The sequence below is a fragment of the Scylla paramamosain genome, chromosome 4, assembly GCF_035594125.1.
Source record: "Scylla paramamosain isolate STU-SP2022 chromosome 4, ASM3559412v1, whole genome shotgun sequence".
Lineage (NCBI taxonomy): Eukaryota > Metazoa > Arthropoda > Malacostraca > Decapoda > Portunidae > Scylla > Scylla paramamosain.
Window position 1 is genome coordinate 2,852,501 of NC_087154.1, and position 20,000 is coordinate 2,872,500.

The window sequence follows — 20,000 nt, forward strand, 5'->3', positions numbered from 1 at the left end:
GCTGAATGGTCTCAGTGTGATACTGTGAGGCAGTTTGGATTCATGGTAATAGTGAATGAGAATGAGTTTGTGAAGAGAGTGTACATGAATGAAACTGAGAAATGAAATATGAAAGGGAGGCAACTAGTAAAATGCATAAAAAGATAAGTACTGGAGTGTCAGATGTGACAAGTGAGTTTTTGACACCAAAATGTTGGACTGCCAGACTGAGGAGAGATGGGGACTTTACTATTGTACCCCTCCCAGGGGTACATGACAGAGCATGAGAAATATAAATAAATGTCTAGATTTTGATTTTAAGAAGCTTACCTAAACCAACAAGCACTGCCTGCACTGTCTTTCATATGATATAAATCTGTAATGGTCCAATAAATAATGATTGTGAAACTGGCACACTTTTAGAAAATCCTTATGTAATGTACTTGCTTCTGCTTTTTCATCATTGATATTCTCTATACAGTAAAATGTTTTGCAGTATAATTAAATATTCATTGTCACTCCACTAAATGGTCTGGTGGCACTAATTAAAGCAAACAGAACCTATTTTTCATACTGTAACAAGTCAAAATGCATATCAATACACCATTTACTATTTTTTGGTAGTAATCTAGCACTTGTGTGTCTTGGAAGCTGCAGGGCTGGGCTAGCCACAATACAGTTTCATCTGGTCCTTAATCTCATCCATTGTTGTTTCTCCAAATTTCTCTTCCTGTTCCTTCATCATTTTAAATATTGCTGCCAGCTGCTGGGACTGGATTCTGAAAAGTAAGGAGTACAATATGTTATCATTGCTAAACGATGATTTTTTTTTCTAATACCACTCACTTATGTTTTCTCCCATTCATTCTGGTTACCTCTTAAATCTTCTTTTCTTTCATTTTTCTAAGATTCGTGTATTTTAGCTTCAAGTGTCCTATGATTTATATCTTGTGATTTTATTATTCTTTATAATGTTTTACTAAACTTTCTCTTCATCAAAAACACTTACTATAAATAAACAATATACTCAGTAAATAACATTTACAAGATGCATAACAGAATTTACCTGAAAAGAAGAGGGCAACTTATCTTTACAAAATATGAAAACACCACAGCAAAACACAAAATCCCCATGAAGTAAATGAGTGAATGCATAAAAATAATACAAAAGAAGCACTATACTGGCATGATAATGAAGTACGGACTTTTGATGGTGTTCAAGCAATGTTGAAGAACACATACTCACTCCCTCTCAGTGGCTCTCTGCTCCTCACTCATCTCTGTTTCAATGGACTTCTCCAAGGAGCGCTGCTGAGCCCTCTTCACTTGTCCTGGCAGGTGTTGGCTGTACTGCATCACTTTGTCCACATCCTGAAGGCACCATGTACATCATCATCAGAATCATCATTCAAACCCACAGTATTATCATCATTAAATTAGGAATTCTTCTGTGTCAGAGCCACACCATGGTCTGCCTCCATTTGCACTCATCCATACTCCTCACTCTTGCATGCTCCAGTTCTCTCTCTCTCTCTCTCTCTCTCTCTCTCTCTCTCTCTCTCTCTCTCTCTCTCTCTCTCTCTCTCTCTCTCTCATATTCCAATTGCTTCCATGGGATCATTACCAGCATCTGTTCTACCTTGTTTGGTAATACATTTTCTTGTTATCTCATCATATTCACCATCTTCATCTTTATCATTTCCATGACACACTGTATATACTTGCCAAAAATCAGCAATGTAAGTGGTAATACATATGGAGGAAAGACTGCTGAACAGTGTTCCATGGGGGCCTGTTCTATCCCTACTCTCTTTCCCTTGTTTCTAAGTGATCTCAGGTTGACTTCTTGTCCTATCTATTTTATGGTGCTGACCCTGCACTTTTCAATGTCATTTACCAGGCACCCAATTTATTAGGAATTAAACAATGTAGTTTAGCTTCTGATTTTTTTTTTTATTTCAGAAAGGCACTGGGCAAACACTGTGTTGTTCAGTGGCTCAAAAATTTTGTCCATTCCTCTGCCACAACCTTCCAGACAACTCTCCCTATTTTTAAATGACACTCAAGGAGAGAGAGAGAGAGAGAGAGAGAGAGAGAGAGAGAGAGAGAGAGAGAGAGAGAGAGAGAGAGAGAGAGAGAGAGAGAGAGAGAGAGAGAGAGAGAGAGAGAGAGAGAGAGAGAGAGAGAGAGAGAGAGAGAGAGAGAGAGAGAGAGAGAGAGAGAGAGAGAGAGAGAGAGAGAGAGAGAGAGAGAGAGAGAGAGAGAGAGAGAGAGAGAGAGAGAGAGAGAGAGAGAGAGAGAGAGAGAGAGAGAGAGAGAGAGAGAGAGAGGACTGTAAGGAGAAAACTAGTACCAATCTGAGTGTTGGTTAAAATTAAGAAAACGTACTAATATGAGTGTTGGTTAAAATACTCTTAGTAGTGTAGTGCAGATATTGGTCACTTTAAACCAATAACAGAGCAAAGATTACAGGTGCAGAGAACAAACTAAATACACACACCACTTTATCCTGGTCCAAATCCGCTGTCTTCTCTACTGTGTCCTTTTTGGAACATTCCCTTTGAGGCTCCTCGGGCTCGGTGAGGCAGGACTGAGGGTAATGTTGGCGGTGAGTTGCTCAACAACCAGCTGACTACACACCACCGCCAAAGATACGCACACTGATGCCACAAAGATCAGTGATGTATTGTTCCACAGCACCTGACTGGTCTCCAGCCATGCCTTTAAAAAGGGAAATAAAAATTACAGATGATAATGTACTGTTATTATTTTAAGATTTTACTTTTATTTTCCTATTGAACCGATGAGAGAAAACACATTATAACAAGAAAGTACAAAAGACACTATGATCATAAGTAGTCCTACAGACACAGTATTCTTTTGTTAATCAATAAAAAAAATCAATCTGTTGCCAGATAACATAATTTTATCTCTAACTGGATGGCATCAGAGATGTACCTGCTTGGAATTGAAAGTAGCAGGAGAAAGCAGACCTTGCTCTATTTGATCTTGATTTAAATCTAACTTAAATTTTTAATCCTGTGAGGCTAATTTTACTTAACCCTGCCCTGCAAAACTGACCTAACCAAACCATGTTGGGTAACCAACTCCTGAAGAGCAACTAACTCTAGAATAACAATGTAATGTAATAATTATTCTTTAGGCTTGCTGTGTCACAACATGTTATGGGGAGCATGAATTTTCTAGTCTCTTACTCCTTGTCTACTTTCAGCTCCAGTTATCACCCAAGGCTTTTAGTTAAGCCCAGAGTGACGTAAATAGATTAAAATATTTACCCACTTTGAGGGTCTCATTCTTACTAGAAACAAGTCAAACCCACTTACTGGTAGAAATGAAAAGTACTGCATCCACAGTCTCTTACATCGGAATCACCTAAAAAATAAGTAACGGCTAGTATGGGGACGATGTCTCCCATGCTGCTGAAGATTTATGTGATCAAAGAAACTGCTACTGCATCCTGGAAATTATTAGCTACCATTAAGTATACTGATCTAAAAATGGCTGAGGAAAAGTGAGCTACATTGACTGTGTGGCCTGTCAACACCCCACAGATTCCATGATTTTTCAAAAATAGCTTAGGTCAGTGGTTCTCAACCTTGTTGCTTAATGGCACACTAAAAGTACATCTTGGACTTTTGCAACACATCAACACTGTAGTCAAGTGTAGTGCAGACCTACTAAAAGACACAAATTTAAAAACACGTAACTTCCTAGGAAAATTAAGCAGCACACTCTGGTGATAGTCATAGTGCACAGTTTGCAAATCATTGGCCTGGGGGAAATCCGACATGCATACCTACTTCACTTGGTGACTTATGTGTAATGAAGCTAGCTGTTGCCTGAATCTAATTTCTATGGCTAGATTACCCATTTTCTCTGAGTGTAAGATGACAGAGAGTCAAACACTGCCTGCACACACTCTACACAACACCTTGTATAATTCTTAATCTCACAGTGCTCAACCCTAACTATTTCTACATGTTGTCTATTCTTCAAAAATGGTTACTATAAGCTTGAAATATCTCCACAGTTTGGCACCAATAACCAGTTGTTACAATAGCATTATACATCTTGTCAAAAATTACAGGCGTGGCCTTTTCGTCATGTTGGTCTGCTGGATCTCATGCAAGTCTTTGCACCTTGGTTCAAGGCCCACCAGGTGAGAATACCGGGCGAAGAAACTGAATTTTGAGCCTGTCCAATGCCTCCATCTCAACAGTACTGACCTGCCACGTCTAAGAGTTAATGTAGCCTGCCTCACCACCCTGCACGGCCTACATCATAACAAAACTGACCTGCCACGTCTGGGAGTTGGTGTAGCCTGCCTCAACACTCTGCATCTCACCAGCACACTTCTCGGAGATTTTCACTCTGGAAACTTTCAGAACAAATATTCAGTCGAGCACCGTGTTGCTCGCTATCAGCACAGTACAGCCACGGTTCACGTGCTGAATCACAGCACGTCCCCACTCCCAGCACCACACAGAGACGTGCACAGGAACACAACACACAGTTGTCATGGCAACGCATCACCTGATGGAAATGGCCCTCAGTCAAGTGTGGCTCCGAAGGACTTGGAACCAAAGGGGTCGGAGATTGTGAAAATAACCTTTGGCTACTAAATTCGAGAAACTATTTCTGGTCATTATATGAGGCTTTTTATTTATTTATTTATTTTTTATAATGATCTACGGCAAAGAAAAAGATCAACAGTGGAATTTAGAGTACTGATGTCAGCAAACATGAAAGAAAAGAGACTAACCAGGCAAGTAAATGTGTGAAGATTGGCTGTATGAATGTGAGAGGATGGGGTGTGGGCAAGTTTGAGGATGTATGCAAGGAGCTCAGGGAGTGGAGGTTCGACTTAGTCGGGCTCACTGAGACTCACCTGAGAGATGATGTACGAATGGAGGGATGCGAGTATGTTATGATTGGAAAGGGGCGTAAGGCACAGGAAACACTGGGAGGAGGCGTAGCCCTACTCTACAAGAAAGAAAGAGGACTGAAAGTAGAGGAGATTGATGTGGGGGAGTGTACAAGTAGTGAGGATGTGCTTGCAGTAAGAGTGGAATGCATGGATGGTCGTGGCAGACCAGAGAAGGTGGTACTGGTGGTAGCGTACATGACTGTCATGGGTGAAAGAGCAGAGAGGGAAAATAGGAGGAAGTATGACATACTTAAGAAAGTTGTGAGAGAGCATGGAGAGGAGAGAGTGCTAATTATGGGTGACATGAATGCACATGTGGGAATACTGGGGGAACAGGTGAACAGGAATGGTGAAATGCTTGGAGAGTTTGTTGATGAACTGGAGCTGGAAAATCTGAACGTTACTTTGGCAGAGGGGCGTGTGACTTGGAGTGCAAGAGAACAGGAATCAGCAATTGACTACATGTTGGTGAATGGAAGAATGCGTGAAATTGTGTCGCACATGTGGATAGATGAGGATGGTTTGGTTGATATTGTGTCCGATCACAACATGCTGGTTGTGGAGTGCTTGATGCAGGGTGGGAATGAAGTGAAAGTGGCAAGTAAGAGAAAGAAGTGGAGACTGAGAGATGTAGGGTGGGAGAACTTTCAGGTTGATCTGAGTGAGAGAAGCTGGGACGACGAAAGTGTGCATGACGTGGAGCATCTGAATGAGAAACTGGTTGAGGACGTGAGGGGTGCTGCTGAGAACCAGATAGGGTTTGTGAGAGTAGGTAGAAGAAAGAATGTCTGTAAACCATGGTGGAATGATGAAATCAGAGCGGCTAGGAAGGAGCGAAAGAGAATGAGTAGACAGTGTAGATGGCTGAGGAAAAAGAGGCATGAAAGCGATGAGGCAGAGAATGAGTATCTGAATGCATGGGCAGCGTATGTGAAGCAGCAGCGGTTGACGAGACGAATGATAATGAATGCTAAAGTGAAGAGTGAAAGGAGCGTGATTCAATCTTTAAGGGAGAAAGGTATGGAAGGTGGCCGTGAATGGTACAAGTTCATGAGAGGTGAGAATATGTCAGGCAGTGTTGGTGTGGAGAGTCTAAAAGTGGAGGGTGTAGTTATAACAGAGAAGGATGGAATCAGGGAGGCAATCAAAGGGTTCTGGGAAGAAGTAGGTGGGGTAGGTGAGATGTTTAGTGTGAGAGAAGAATGTGTAACACTGGAAAGGAAGAATGCAGATGAACTGGATGAAAGAATCAGTAGGGATGAAGTGGAGAGGTGTGTGAGAAGGCAGAAGAATGGCAAGGCAGCAGGTCCAGATGATATACCCTATGAGTTCTACAAGAATGGTGGGGAGGTAGTGATAGACAGAATGACTGAGTTATTCAACCGAGTGTGGGATGAAGAGAGAGTGCCAAGAAAGTGGAATGAGAGCCGAGTGTGTCTGTTACATAAGGGAGGATTTAAGAGTAAGAATGAGCTGAAGAACTACAGGCCAATTGCATTAGTGAATACAGTAGGTAAAGTTTTCAGTGCAGTGTTGAATGAGAGACTGTGTAAATGGATTGAGAGAGCTGGAGTGCTGGGTGAAGAACAGAATGGTTTTCGTAGGGACAGGAGAGCTGAGGACAATATGTTTGTGGTGAATGAAATGATTGAGAAGAAAAAGAAGGATGGGGGTAAATTGTACCTAGGTTTTTTGGATATAGAGAAAGCTTATGATAGAGTGAACAGAGAAATGTTAGGTAGAGTCTTAGAAAAGATTGGATTGAGTGCAAAGATAGTTAACGTAGTGCAAAGTATGTATGTGGACACAAGAGCTAGATACAGGCTAGGAGACATAGAAACAGACTGGGTGAAGAGTGAGAGAGGAGTTAGGCAGGGCTGTATATTGTCACCAACCCTTTTTAGCCTGTATACATAGGAGCTAGCAGCCAGGATGAGAAGAATGAATGTAGGGGTAAGTGTGGGGAATGATAAAGTATGTGTGCTCCTTTATGCAGATGATGTAGTTGTTATGAGTGAATCGGCAGATGAGCTTCAAAGTTTGTTGGATGTAGTGGATGGCTATGGTAAAGACTTTGGAGTAAGGTTTAGCAGTGAGAAAAGCAAAGTAATGATTGTGAATAGATCAGAGGATGAAAGTAATGTGGTATGGAGACTTGGAGAGAATGAGTTGAGACAGGTGCAAGAATACAAGTACTTAGGGATGTGGATGAGTCCTAGTGGGTGTGCAAAGGCAAAGAATGAAAAGATAAGTATGCTAAACCAGTGGGTAGGTCGATTGGGAAGCGCGGCAAGGATGAGAGCAAGTAAGTGTGATGTGTTGAGAGAAGTGTGGAAGAGTGTGGCTGTGCCATGTATAATGTATGGTATGGATGTGATTGCATGGAATGAAAGTGAAATTGATAAGTTAGAAGTGGGCCAGAACAAAGTAGCAAGGATGGCACTGAGTGCACCGAGGTGCACAGCAGTTGAAGCCTTGAGAGGTGACATGGGATGGAGCACCTTCAGAGAAAGACTGACAAAAGCCACACTTAGGTACAAGATTAGGCTTGAGAGAATGGATGATGCAAGAATAGCAAGGAAGGTGTACCTGTGGAATGAAAGTGGAAGCAAATGGAGGAAGAGATGCATGAGAATGACAGACAGGAATGGATTGCAAGTTGTGTGGGCGATAAGAATGGCTGGTAGGAATCAAAATGAGCGTGAATGGGTGGTAACAAGAGGAGGAAGAGTGGGAGCCGAATGGGATGTGAGAAAATGGAAGAATGAGATAGACAAAGAAGTGAAATGTGTGGGACTGAATGAATGGAAGAATGAGATGGAAAGAAAGAAGACCCTGGAATGGTACAAGGAGAAAGAGGCCCCGAGGTATGAAAGGTGGTATGATGGAAGCCTGGGCGGTGATCTTCTCTTCCGAGCGAGGGCACAGTGTATGGATGTGAATGCAAGGAGTTACAGGTGGTCTGAGTCCCGCAGCAAAGTGTGCCAGATGTGTGACATGGGAGAGGATGAGACGGTGGAACATGTGGTGCTGGAGTGTGTGCAGTATGCCAGAGACAGGAATGAGATGATGCAAGTGATACTGACTGAGTTAGGGCATGATAGGAATGAAAGAGTGGAGAAGACAGGAAAGGAATGGATGGTGTTGTTGCTGGGACTGTGTAGAGAGGCGAATGAAAGGATGATTGAGGCGGTGAAAGAGTTTCTGGAGAGAATGTGGCGTGCCAGGTGTATGAACAATTAGGATAGAGGATGCTGTTCGTTTCTCTTTTTTTTTTTTTTTCCTTTCTACAGGAGTTGCCGATCCAAAGGCCTGGCTCAGGAGTGATCCTGTGCCACCTGTACCATCAAGATCAAGATCATGTACCTAATCCAGTCTAACCTAATCTAATCTAGCCTTTTGGATGAAAAAAAGCTAATGTTACATCAATATTATCCAAGAATCTCGGCGCCTCGGAAGAGCGAAGTCTCACCTAGGGGAATCACCAGGTGAAACCATCAGATCTTGAATAACTTTTTAACTCGGTGGGGAAATCTTACCCCTGCAGAGCAACTAGGCCCTGCATGGCCAATATAAACAAACGATCAATGGAGTAATTTTAAGTGTCTGCGGGGTTACAATGCCATTAACAATGTGAATATAGCAAGGGATCTAGTTGTGTATATCTGCTTGGTTAAAAATGCATTGATTATCAAATACTATACCGCACTGAATTTACCGCTTCTCAGCGAAGTTAAGCAACGATGACACTAGTTTGAACTTGGTGGGATGACCACCTGTTAAAGCAGCATTTTGTTGGCATTAAAAGAAAGACGAAGAAGAAGAAGAAGAAGATGAAAAGTGGATGCAATGGTCTAATTAGCATATCTTAAACTTGATGCAACAGGTGACTTACAATTTCTGCTAAGAAAAAGACTCAGAAAAAAAAAGAAAAGGGCAAAAGGGCTCAGCAGTGTTGGGATTATATGGAGATTGATTAGTAAAAAAAAAAGGGCGGGGGAGGGGAAGCGCCGCAACATCGCGGTCATATGACACTGAAGGGGGGAGGAACGCTTGGTCCACGGAGCCAAAAGGCACTGAACCCTCCAGTGATAGGCTAACTATCAAAGAAGGTTGTTTGAAATTGTCCTCGTAGGGACATGGGATCAAAGAAAGTGGCACCGCCGACCACACTTGAAGCTCCGCCACCACGACAAGGTGACTCCCCACAGCGGGGATATATGGAGATAAAGATGAATCAGTGATAGAATATGTCAAAAGGTTTTGATAAAGAGTTTGGGGAAAATATTGTGTTTTTAAAATTATTGAATTTTATTTAAATTTAATTTAAAATATTGATTTTAAAATTATTGAAGATAAGCGTTGTTGTTTCAAGAATTCAAGTTAAGAGAGAGAGAGAGAGAGAGAGAGAGAGAGAGAGAGAGAGAGAGAGAGAGAGAGAGAGAGAGAGAGAGAGAGAGAGAGAGAGAGAGCATAGAAAAGCGCGGTGAAAATCTCAGATTTATTCTAATGGTCTCTCTCTCTCTCTCTCTCTCTCTCTCTCTCTCTCTCTCTCTCTCTCTCTCTCTCTCTCTCTCTCTCTATATATATATATATATAACGTATGTAACGTATATACAGTCGACCGTACTTAGCCACTCCCACTTCGAAGTACCGACGCGTGTCACATCCTACCTGACGAAGGTTGTTGTTTTCTTGTGATAGAAACCACATCAAAACTAAGCCTTGAGACTCCACCCACTTCACCTGTCCCACCTTGTCCATCCCTCGTCTATTTCCATGACTACTGGGTCCTTCCCACTCATCCCTATCATCACCACCATTACCAGCCACTCTCTTCCTCCCTCCGTCTCCTATACCTGCCCTATCCCTTCCATCCTTTCCACCACCACCACCACCACCTCCTCCTCTTCCTCCAGTTACTTTTCAACTACTTAATTCTGCTGTTACCTCCTCCGATCCCCCCTCTCATCCTCCCTCCTGCACACCACTCTCCTCCTCCCTCACTTCCACCACCTTTTTCTTCTCCACCTCTCTCTCCCTCTCCCCACTCTTTCCACCCTTATCATCACCTATTCTTTTCCATCTCAAATTTTTTTTTTAACTAATATTTCTGCTGCTACCTCCTCCGATCCCCCTTCATGTTCCCGCCTATCATTTCCATTCATACACGTATCTAATCTGCAAGCAGCTGCAGCCTTTTCATTCCATCCATTTGAGGTTTTGAATAAATTCCCATTTCTGAAGGGTTACTCAATTTTATCCATTTCTCAATAGATGCAAGGAAGCTGTCAGATTTTCTATAGTATCTCTTTCTTGGTCTATGCATTATCTGTTCTGCATTTTATCTTGGCCTGGCGAGGCCGACACACAGCCCGCCCTCCTGGACAAGGTGCAGGAGAGGGCGGCGCGGCTCATCAGAGACAACAACGCCGGTCACGAGCCACGCCTCCACACCCTTCAACACTGGCGGGACGTGGCGGGAATCGCCGTCATGTATAAAGAGAATTTGTGTCGCATGAGCCACCTACAGGCACTTCGACAGCCACCCCGCCAGGCTCAAATGAACACCCAAACCGTCACCCGCGCACCCAAGAAACTCCTGCAGGCCCGCTGTAGAAAGTGACACCACCAGAGACAGTACATAAACACGTACGTTGGCTAGTGGAACACTATATTAGCCACACAGGTGGACCTGAAAGTGTCTACCCTGCAGATGTTTGAAAAAACAGATAAATGACTGGCTGTTGTGTTGGCGTGGGTGAATTTATATAAGAGAATTTGGCTTTTAGATAGGAAACACTAATAATGTTACCTTTAGTCATTTAAAGTTATTTTTAACTATATAAAGTAGTATGTAACTTGCTCTAGTACTTACTTTTGTAATCCAGTATAAATAAATAAAAAAAAAGTACTCTGCAACGGGGATTCACTTTGTCGCGGTGGCGGGTCTTGAAGCGTTGTCGACGGTGCCACCTTCTTTGATGGTTCGCCTGTCGCTGGAGGGTTCGGAGCTCATTGGCTCCGTGGACTAAGCACTTTCCCTTTTTATTTCTAAATCAATCAATCAATCAATCAAATCTTGGCCAACAACCAAGCAAACACAAAAACCAGCTGCCTATTTATTTATTTACTGCTTTTTTCTTTCACTCACTGTACTAACTGCTCTCTGTTAGATCTGTTGGTACCAACTGTTGCGCTCTTAGAGACAGGAAGGCTTAATGTTAATAGCAAGATGGCTAGGTATTCTAGAATAAGACACAGTGTGAAAGATGTAACAAGTGTGAGGTGCTTATTTACTACCACTGAAAGCATGACACTTGCTTTCATATCACACAAGGCTCAGGCTCCCTTGGTAGAAGACGATCAAATGGCCACAAGCTGCCTTGGATCTAGAGACAACACAGTGGTAACAACAGTTGCAAAAGTGCACAAGTTTATTGTTTGGGAGCGGCTGTCAGTAGTTGCATCAAGAGGAGGAAGCCCTGCAGTGGGACACGTCACAGGTTACATTAGAGATTAGGAGGATTATGGAAGCACACACATAATATTGTCGAAAGGATATATTGTGCTTCAAAGGTCACGAAGACCGGAAGGGAATGTAATAAGACTCGTGATCGACAAGCAGTCAGCAGGTAACATAGGAAAACATTTCATGGCACCCAAAGAGAGTTTTACAAGACCGTCAATCGCCTCGCTGCTCAGTCCTGTCACACTGTATAGCTATATAAAAACAAAGAAATATCTCAGGACTTTCCACCAACCTGAAGACCTCCTGTCGTAGTGGGAAAAAAGTTCCTAAGGATGCTGGCGCGCATTGACCGCGGACAAGGCTGTTTGAATATATTCAAACAGCCTTGGTTTTCACTACTTACATGAATATACTCGCAGAAGAGTAAAGGGAACGTGCATACATATCTTGTCCGACCAGCAGCACTGACGCCCGCGGCTCATCACAACAGATTATGAAAATATTGCCTCACAGCGAGGCACCTGCTGCATCCCTTAGCCCCTGCCTGGCCTCACTCGCCCTTCACTCAGGATTTCGATGCCACGCTTCCTTCGCACCCCGGGGCTACATCACTTGACCAGCAGGCGTTGCGTGGCCAGGGCACATAATGCGTTCCAGTTAGACTCAAGGGCGTGGCAAGATGCACAATCCACTTCGTTCTCTTAATTAGTTATTTATAACTTTTCAATATCATTAACTGATAAAAGAAAAAATGCGGGTCTTCGTCTTCTTTTCCCAGGGATCTCATAAGCCTAAACATAGCAGTGCAGGAGGCGCAGCACGTCGGCGACATATGATGGTGTTCGCGCTTGAATCTGACATCAGTCTAGCATCTCCTGCTGGGCTCGCTCTGCTGCTGTTCTCGCTGGTGCCATGAATGTGGCCGCTGCTCACGCTCACTTCGTTGCCGATCAGGTCACTGTCCTTTACGGTGGTCAGCAAACACCGCGGGACAGCGGTGGGCGGGAACACCACCACTACCACTGCCTCGCCTCTTGATGACTCTGACGTCACGTTGCAGAACAAAGGTGGTAATGAAGTGTACACTAGCAGCAATTATCTCCTTGTAAGCTCCTTGTTCTTTGCATTTCCCTTCTAAACCAACAAGGGTGTGGCAGGTACAAGAGGTACAGCTAATCATTTCTCATGCACCTCGCCACTCTCAAGAAGTGGGAATATTACTCTTTTATCTGCACATTAATATCACACTATCAATATATACGAGTGTGTATAATATATATATATATATATATATATATATATATATATATATATATATATATATATATATATATATATATATATATATATATATATATATATATATATATATATATATATATATATATATACATACAGTGAGGTAATAGGATAGAGAAGGTTTGGAAAGGCAGACGCGTGGCCTCCCTCGTCTCAACGACCGAAGAGGACAAGTCGCAACATTCCACACTCTCGCCCACAGGATAAGCGAGTGCATGGCTCTGTGTGGTGAGCCTCGTCGCGGCAGGCCAGGTGGCTTTCCTGCCCTGCCCAGTGCTTTAGCATCTGTTCTTCATCATTTTACTAATTAAAGATATACAGGGTTGGATTAAAAGTCGACGTTGGCTCAACGGTCCACACTGAGCATCTAAAAGGATTAATTATCATTACCTGTTTAAATTATCATGCAGGTTTGTTCGAACCAAAACGACACCTCACCATCAACACAACACCACACCACCACACCACCACCACCGCAGTATATTTTCCATTACGTCACATTAATACGCCTCAGGATTTGTTCTTCCTATAGGTGAGAGTGGCCGCAGACAGCCTCAGCCGTCGTCGTCATTAACAGTAGCAGCAGCAGCAGCAGCAGCAGGGGCAACACGGAGGCGCGGGTGTGCGCCCCGCTCCCGTGGCCGGAAGGTCCGCGGTGGTCAAAGGGGTCCTTCAGCGTGTATTCGTAGAGGGTGGAGCGTCCCCGGTGCTCAGGCTCTGCGAGGGACAAACTCACGTGAATAACCAAAGCGTGGGCAACCCGCCTAAAGGGGATGACCAAAGGCGGGGCAGCCAGCACTGGGCAATGGCCAGGTTCCGCAGATTCAGGCAGGAGAAGGGAGAGAGAAATATATATATATATATATATATATATATATATATATATATATATATATATATATATATATATATATATATATATATATATATATATATATATATATATATATATATATATATATATATATATATATATATATATATATATATATATTAATTTTCTATGCTTGAATCCGTTATTTCTTGCTCTATCCTGAGAAATTTGCTTACTTGTTATATCCCCTATACCACTTAAAGACTTCTATCAGGTGTCCTTTTAACCTACGTCTCTCTAAAGAATGTAAATTTTATAACTTCAGTCTCGTTTTGTAAGAAACACCCTTCCTTTTAGTCATTCTCCTTTGTACTGGTTCTAATAGGCTTATATCCTTCCTATAATATAAGGAACCAGAACTGGATAGCATAGTCTAGATGAGGTATAACCAGCATGATATTATGAACGTACAGTGAAAGACGTGCACTTTTAAGGAACGGAAGAAGCAAAGTCTTGCGTCTTATAAGGAAATGAATTTATAAAACCTTATTAATGATGATGATGATGATGATGATGATGATGATGATGATACTACTACTACTACTATTACTACTACTACTAACAATAATAATAATAATAATAATAAACACGAGGGAGACCACTGAATTTAAGATCTCAACATAAGCAGTGTTGTGTTTTTCTCTAAAATGATACTATACACATGTGCAGTTATTGGTTTTCATACAAATGACTTTCTTTCCCTCCCTCGAATACACACACACACACACACACACACACACACACACACACACACACACACACACACACTCGATGCGTCATTTAAGAAAGAAGCAAAAATGAAGTAAAACTAATACAAAATAGTACTGACAAATCTTTCTTCGTTTCATGAGGAAGCTTTACGTCTCTGCAACTTAGAGAGAGAGAGAGAGAGAGAGAGAGAGAGAGAGAGAGAGAGAGAGAGAGAGAGAGAGAGAGAGAGAGAGAGAGAGAGAGAATTTAAAGCTAACAACGCTTCTGGATATGCAGAGAGAGACACGCCGCGTTGCTAATCTTGGCGGCTCGTGCAAATTTAACACGAGTCGACGTGGCGAGGCTGGAGGGCGGCGCGGCGCTCCCACACACAGCCACATTACCGCTCCAGGAGAATCATAACGCCAACCAATGATATCTATAATGAAATAATGCATCAGAGAGAGAGAGAGAGAAAAAAAAAACATAAGCTCCCTCGTTCACAACTAATGAGATGCATGTTTCTTGAGTTTTAGAAGTGACGAGATGTGAAAGAATGTGGACGCTGCAGTTAGAATTAATATTTAATCCGCTAGGGTTAAGGTGGCACGTGAATTAATGAAGTGGTGAGTTAGCGTCGCATTGCTCATTAACGAGGAGCGACGCACGGACAGGTAAAGGTGAGCACTTGCTGGTGATAGGTGTGTGTGTGTGGTGTGTGTGTGTGTGTGTGTGTGTGTGTGTGTGTGTGTGTGTGCGTGTACTTAACTATATGTATTTTGCGTTTTCTATTTCTATTTTTACCAGACTGAATCAAGCTCGTGAAGGTGTTATTGTGTGTGTGTGTGTGTGTGTGTGTGTGTTTCGTCGTTTATTACTTAAAGAACGCAATGCTCTTCACACTAAAAGAAGAAAAAGGAACACAAAAATTGGAAGGGTACACAAAATATCCTTTCAAATTTAAACTGAATACAGTCAAATACAACAAAATTACATATCAAAGACTATAAACTAAATGCTACTTGTAAACACTAACAACATAATCCGTTTCACAAATAGAAATAGGAACATAAAAAAAAGATAAAAAGATAAACTTCTATGAGCAACAATGCTCAAGAGAACATATCGGTCCCTCTGTGACCCTCGGCAGCGTCCCCGTCAGTAGGCAAGCAGCTTTCTCACCTCGTCCGTAAGATTTGCCCGGGTCCTGCTCGCCCGCCACCTCATTCAAGCCCTTGCCAGACTGCCCAGACTTGTACTTTCCGCTTTCTGGGAACAAGAGGAGGCGCTCTGTAAGGACACACTCATGGTTTGCAGCGAATGTGTGAGTAATTTCTGTTAAAAGAAAGCAAATAGATCTACAGGTGACAGTCCCTTTATTCACCTGTCATCCCTATCCATAAATTCATCTATTTTTTAAACCTCCCTATCGACTCGGCACTAACAACGTGATTAGTAAGCTTATTCCAGTAATCTACCACTCTATATACGTTTGGTGACCCCACACCACAGTATATACTGTATTGTCAAGAAGGAAGAAAGAGAAAAGAAGAAAAGAAAAAAGAAGACAAAATAAGGAAGAAGAAAGAAGAGAAGAACATAGAATAAGTAACAAGAAAGAAGAAATGGAGAAGATGAATGAAGTAGGGAGAATAACAAGTGGTCATTCTACCCAGGAAAGGGAAAGTAATTAGCACTTGATATCAAGGGAGCCGAGAAAACACAAACATGGACACGGGACCCACGCAGTCCACAACAGGAGGACGGCTATAAAACCTGGGAAGACAGCCTGGGTCAAAGACAGATTAATGGTAATGATAATAGGAACAAGGCAGAGAAAGGATTTGAAAGAGAAAGTAGGTCAGGAGGCATGAGGCCAGGAGGCGTGAGGGTCGGTCAGGAGGCGTGAGGCACCGGAAGGTCAGCCAATAGAAAAATACCCACACCCACTTACGCTCCGCCTCCAAACTGCCCCTACCCTTTGACTGGCTTCTGTATCAAGTGCCACGCCTGTGGGCTGATCACATGCATAAATGAGCAATGTGAATGGTAGATATGTAAAATATTATGAAAATAAAGATAAATTTCTGAGAGAAATAGGCAATCCCAAACGACTGTATATTATAGCGTGTAACAGTGGAATAATTCAGTAGCGGACAGTAGCAAAGAGTAGCAGACACAGAAGCAGAGAGGGTCTGATCAAAGAAGGGTGGAGATGGACGGAATAACTTAAAAGTAAGAGGAGCTTGAAAGTTTAATGCAGTCTATAAATCAACTATCTTTTTAAAGGAGGAGTAGGATGTTTAATTGATGTTTTATGTTTGGTATGATAGGTTTGTATGGTGTACGAAGATTTACTCAGTTATGGAATGTTTATAGTAATTGATGTGATGCTGATACCATGTGTGTTTTTCTATATGAACATTAATTGCGTCGACTGAATATTTGTTGTGTTCATGCATTTGATATTGTCTGTGTTTTGCACGATAATTACGTTGATCAATGGATATGTTGAAGACATGTAAAGTAACACCTAATAACTTTGAATGATTTGAAAATGAATGCGCGTGAGAAATTATTTCTTGCAAGAAATGTAAATAATTAGTAGTTATTAACTGAAATATGAAAATGTGAGTTTTCCAGTAGCCTTTATATACCAATTCCTTGCAACATCTCGGTCCACGACATACTAACCAATATCTCCCTGCCTCTTTTTGAAATCTGACTACATACAATCGCATGTGGAGGAAACGGATCCAATCACTGCAATGGACTCATATTAAACCCCATATTTTGAAACGCTTTGTACTTTCATAAGGAATATTTTCAAAGATGAAGTCGAATTCTCATAGGTGCTTTTCACATTAACGATACAGAAATCATGTTTAACTGTCACTGGAGCTATCACTGGAACCATTAAGATGCCATTGAAAAAACCCTATTAGCTTTCACTAGGTGCTTCTTCACTAGTCAAGTTAAAACCCTGTCAGCTTCCATTAGTCATGTTAAAACTCTATTAATTTTTATTAGGTCTTGTTAAAACCCAATTAGTTTCTATTTGGCGCTGTTAAAACAATATTAGCTTCCATTAGGTCCTGTCAGAACCCTTGTAGCTTCCATTAAATCCTATTAAAACCATATTATCTTCTACTAGACCCTGTTAAAACCCAATCATCTTCCATTAAGTCCTGTTAAAACCTATTAGGTTTCTCTACGCCCTGTTGAAAGTAGACGAGGCAAGACCCTCGGAAAAGAAGTCATGGGATGAATGGGGAAGGGCCGTGGCGTCACCTTGCTTGTAGGATGGCGTTGGGGAGTGGCCGCCCCTCTCCTCAAAGTCCTCAGCGTTTGTCTCCCCGCCAGCTGCTGTCACCTCGCCCGGGTGGTAGAGCTTAGGCGAGTCGATTTCTATTCGGGATGAAGAAAAGTAGTTTCAGTGTTGAGGTGCTGCGAGGCCAGTGGCAGGACAAGCACACCGCTGCCGCCACTTGAACTGCTGCTGTTGTTGCTGTTGCTGCTATTGTTATCATTGGTTACTTTGATTAATATTACTAATGTTAGTATTGAAACGGTCAGCATCACCACTGTTTCTACTGTTATTGAAACTGCTAGCATAACTATGTTCTACTAGAGGATTTCCGTTACTTACTGTTTCTGCTGCTGCTGCTGCTGCTGCTGCTACTACTACTATTACTACTACTACTACTGCTACTACTTCTACAAATCAACAACTTTACGTGCAATTAGCTAAGGTCTATTAACTTTTATTTCGAATTTCATATTTCAGGAAAAATCTTTCTTCCTTTTTTATTCCTGCTTGTTTATTTATTAAGCTTTCTGTTCCCTGGTATCCACTTTTTCCTTTTTTCTTTTCCTTACTAAGAAAAGAAAAAAAGAAAAATCCTTCTTCTCCTCCTCCTCCTTCTTCTCTTTCCTCCACTGTAATCTTTCCCTTTCTTCCCTTCTTCCCTATTCGCTTATAACTTGATTTCCTTTCCTCGTCCTCCACCTTCTCCTCTTCTTCCTCCTCTCCCAACAACTTCTGAGTTCCTCCTCATCCTACACTTTTTCTATATCTTATTGATCACAACACATAAGCAGACTTAAAAAATGAAACCATCTAACCTAATAAAAAATAATAATAAAAGAACAAGAACAACAAGAAATCAAAATACGAAACCACCTTCAAAGAATCTAATAAATAAACACATTTATTGATGAACGTTATAGTGTAAGAAACTGTACCATATATTCGGAAACTCGTATGATGATAATTCCCTGTAAACTTATAACTTAAAATAATGAAGGTTAAGTCGCTAACCTGACCTTAGTAACTCCTCACTGCACCTTGAAACTTTTACTGTAATTCTAAAGAGTCGATTTGTTGAAGGAAGCAAAGGGGCTGACTCGCTAATCGGACACTAGCTCCTCACTTCACCTTGAAACTCTTAAGATATTTCTAGCACGTCGACTTGCAAACAGAAAAGAAAGGGGCCGACTTGTTAACCTGCTGAGACCTTGAACCTCTAATGGTACTTCTTACACGTCGATCTGTAAGAGGAAGGAAAGAGACTCGCTATTCTGTACTTGACTCCTCACCGTAGACTCTGATGATCCCGTCCGTCATGCCCAGGGAGTTCTTGGCCACACAACGGTACGTCCCAAAGTCCTCGACCGTCACGCTGCGAATCCTCAGCATCATGAACACCTTGTAGGAAGTGTCGGCCAGCAGCGGCTCATACCTGGGGCCTGTGGGGAAGGTGATGGGTGTAAGACGAGAGAGAGAGAGAGAGAGAGAGAGAGAGAGAGAGAGAGAGAGAGAGAGAGAGAGAGAGAGAGAGAGAGAGAGAGAGAGAGAGAGAGAGAGAGAGAGAGAGAGAGAGAGAGAGACGAGAAGTATAATGCCAAAAAAGATCTAGACATGGAAAAAGAGAAAGGAAAAAAAACCTAAACATTCTGATGAGCGCAAAAAAATAAAAGAGAAAAAGACGAAAAATAAGAATAAAAACAAAGACAGGACTGTGCAAATGGTGAAGTCTCTCTCTCTCTCTCTCTCTCTCTCTGAAACAAGAAAGACCGGATAAATATTAAATGAATGAAAGACTGGATAAGTATAGATGCAGAGGTAAGGGCACACGAGTATAGATTAGACTCTGAAAATAACACACACACACACACACACACACAACCTCACCAGCCACAATCATATCCCCGCCCGGGCCAGTCCAATAGTTGATGCTTTTCGGGAAGGCCTCCGTGCGACACTCAATGCTCAGCTCCTGCCCGATGTAGGCGCCTTCCAGCTGCTGCGGCACCCAGGCCATCGGTGGGACTGCGCGGAGAGGGAGAGCAGGGAGGTGAGAGATACAGGAGGAATGGGTGATGTGGTATGGAAGGTGAAAGAGAAGGAGGAGAAGGATATGGGGGGAGAGAGAGGTAAGGGAAGCAAGTCGGCGGTTGAGTACATAAAGTGGTTAGCAGAAACAGGAAGAGAGAGAGGGAAAAGAGAAAGAGGATGAAGAGGAGGAAGAGGAGGAGGATAAGGAGGAGGTGAGAAGCATGAATGGGAGGAATGGATGACGGGATTTGGAAAGAGGAGGAGGAGGAGGAGGAGGAGGAGGAGGAGGAGGAGGAGGAGGAGGAACAGGAGGGGACGGAGGAAGAGAAGAATAAGAAGAAAAGAGGGAGGAGGAAAGTAATATAAGGAAAAAACGAGGTGAGAAGCGGGACGAGATGAA

The 20,000-nt window shown here is 42.3% G+C and overlaps 2 protein-coding genes across 6 annotated transcripts in view; both read right to left on the reverse strand.

The window, feature by feature from the left end:
- Positions 1-4,521, reverse strand: part of LOC135098445 (matrix-remodeling-associated protein 7-like) — a 12,276-nt gene extending 7,755 nt beyond the window's left edge. Inside the window, exons 1-4 of one of the 3 annotated variants that reach the window (XR_010267012.1) lie at positions 4,296-4,520; positions 2,480-2,700; positions 1,226-1,350; positions 591-758 (exon numbers count right to left, since the gene is read on the reverse strand). Coding sequence is in view for 1 of the 3 variants with exons in the window: in XM_064000824.1 (XP_063856894.1) it covers positions 644-758; positions 1,226-1,335 (225 nt within the window). In the remaining 2 variants the exon portion in view is untranslated. Of the gene's footprint in view, positions 759-1,225; positions 1,351-2,479; positions 2,701-4,295 lie in introns of all 3 variants that reach the window. The other 2 variants (XR_010267013.1, XM_064000824.1) reach the window with 2 other exon arrangements.
- Positions 4,522-12,796: 8,275 nt separating this feature from the next.
- Positions 12,797-20,000, reverse strand: part of LOC135098454 (neurotrimin-like) — a 37,037-nt gene continuing 29,833 nt past the window's right edge. For all 3 annotated transcript variants that reach the window (XM_064000855.1, XM_064000849.1, XM_064000840.1), the window contains 5 exons: positions 19,457-19,594; positions 18,862-19,011; positions 17,554-17,670; positions 15,445-15,531; positions 12,797-13,415 (listed from right to left, as the gene is read on the reverse strand). In XM_064000855.1, the coding sequence (XP_063856925.1) occupies positions 13,225-13,415; positions 15,445-15,531; positions 17,554-17,670; positions 18,862-19,011; positions 19,457-19,594 (683 nt within the window). In that variant the 3' untranslated portion in view covers positions 12,797-13,224. The remainder of the gene's footprint in view (positions 13,416-15,444; positions 15,532-17,553; positions 17,671-18,861; positions 19,012-19,456; positions 19,595-20,000) is intronic.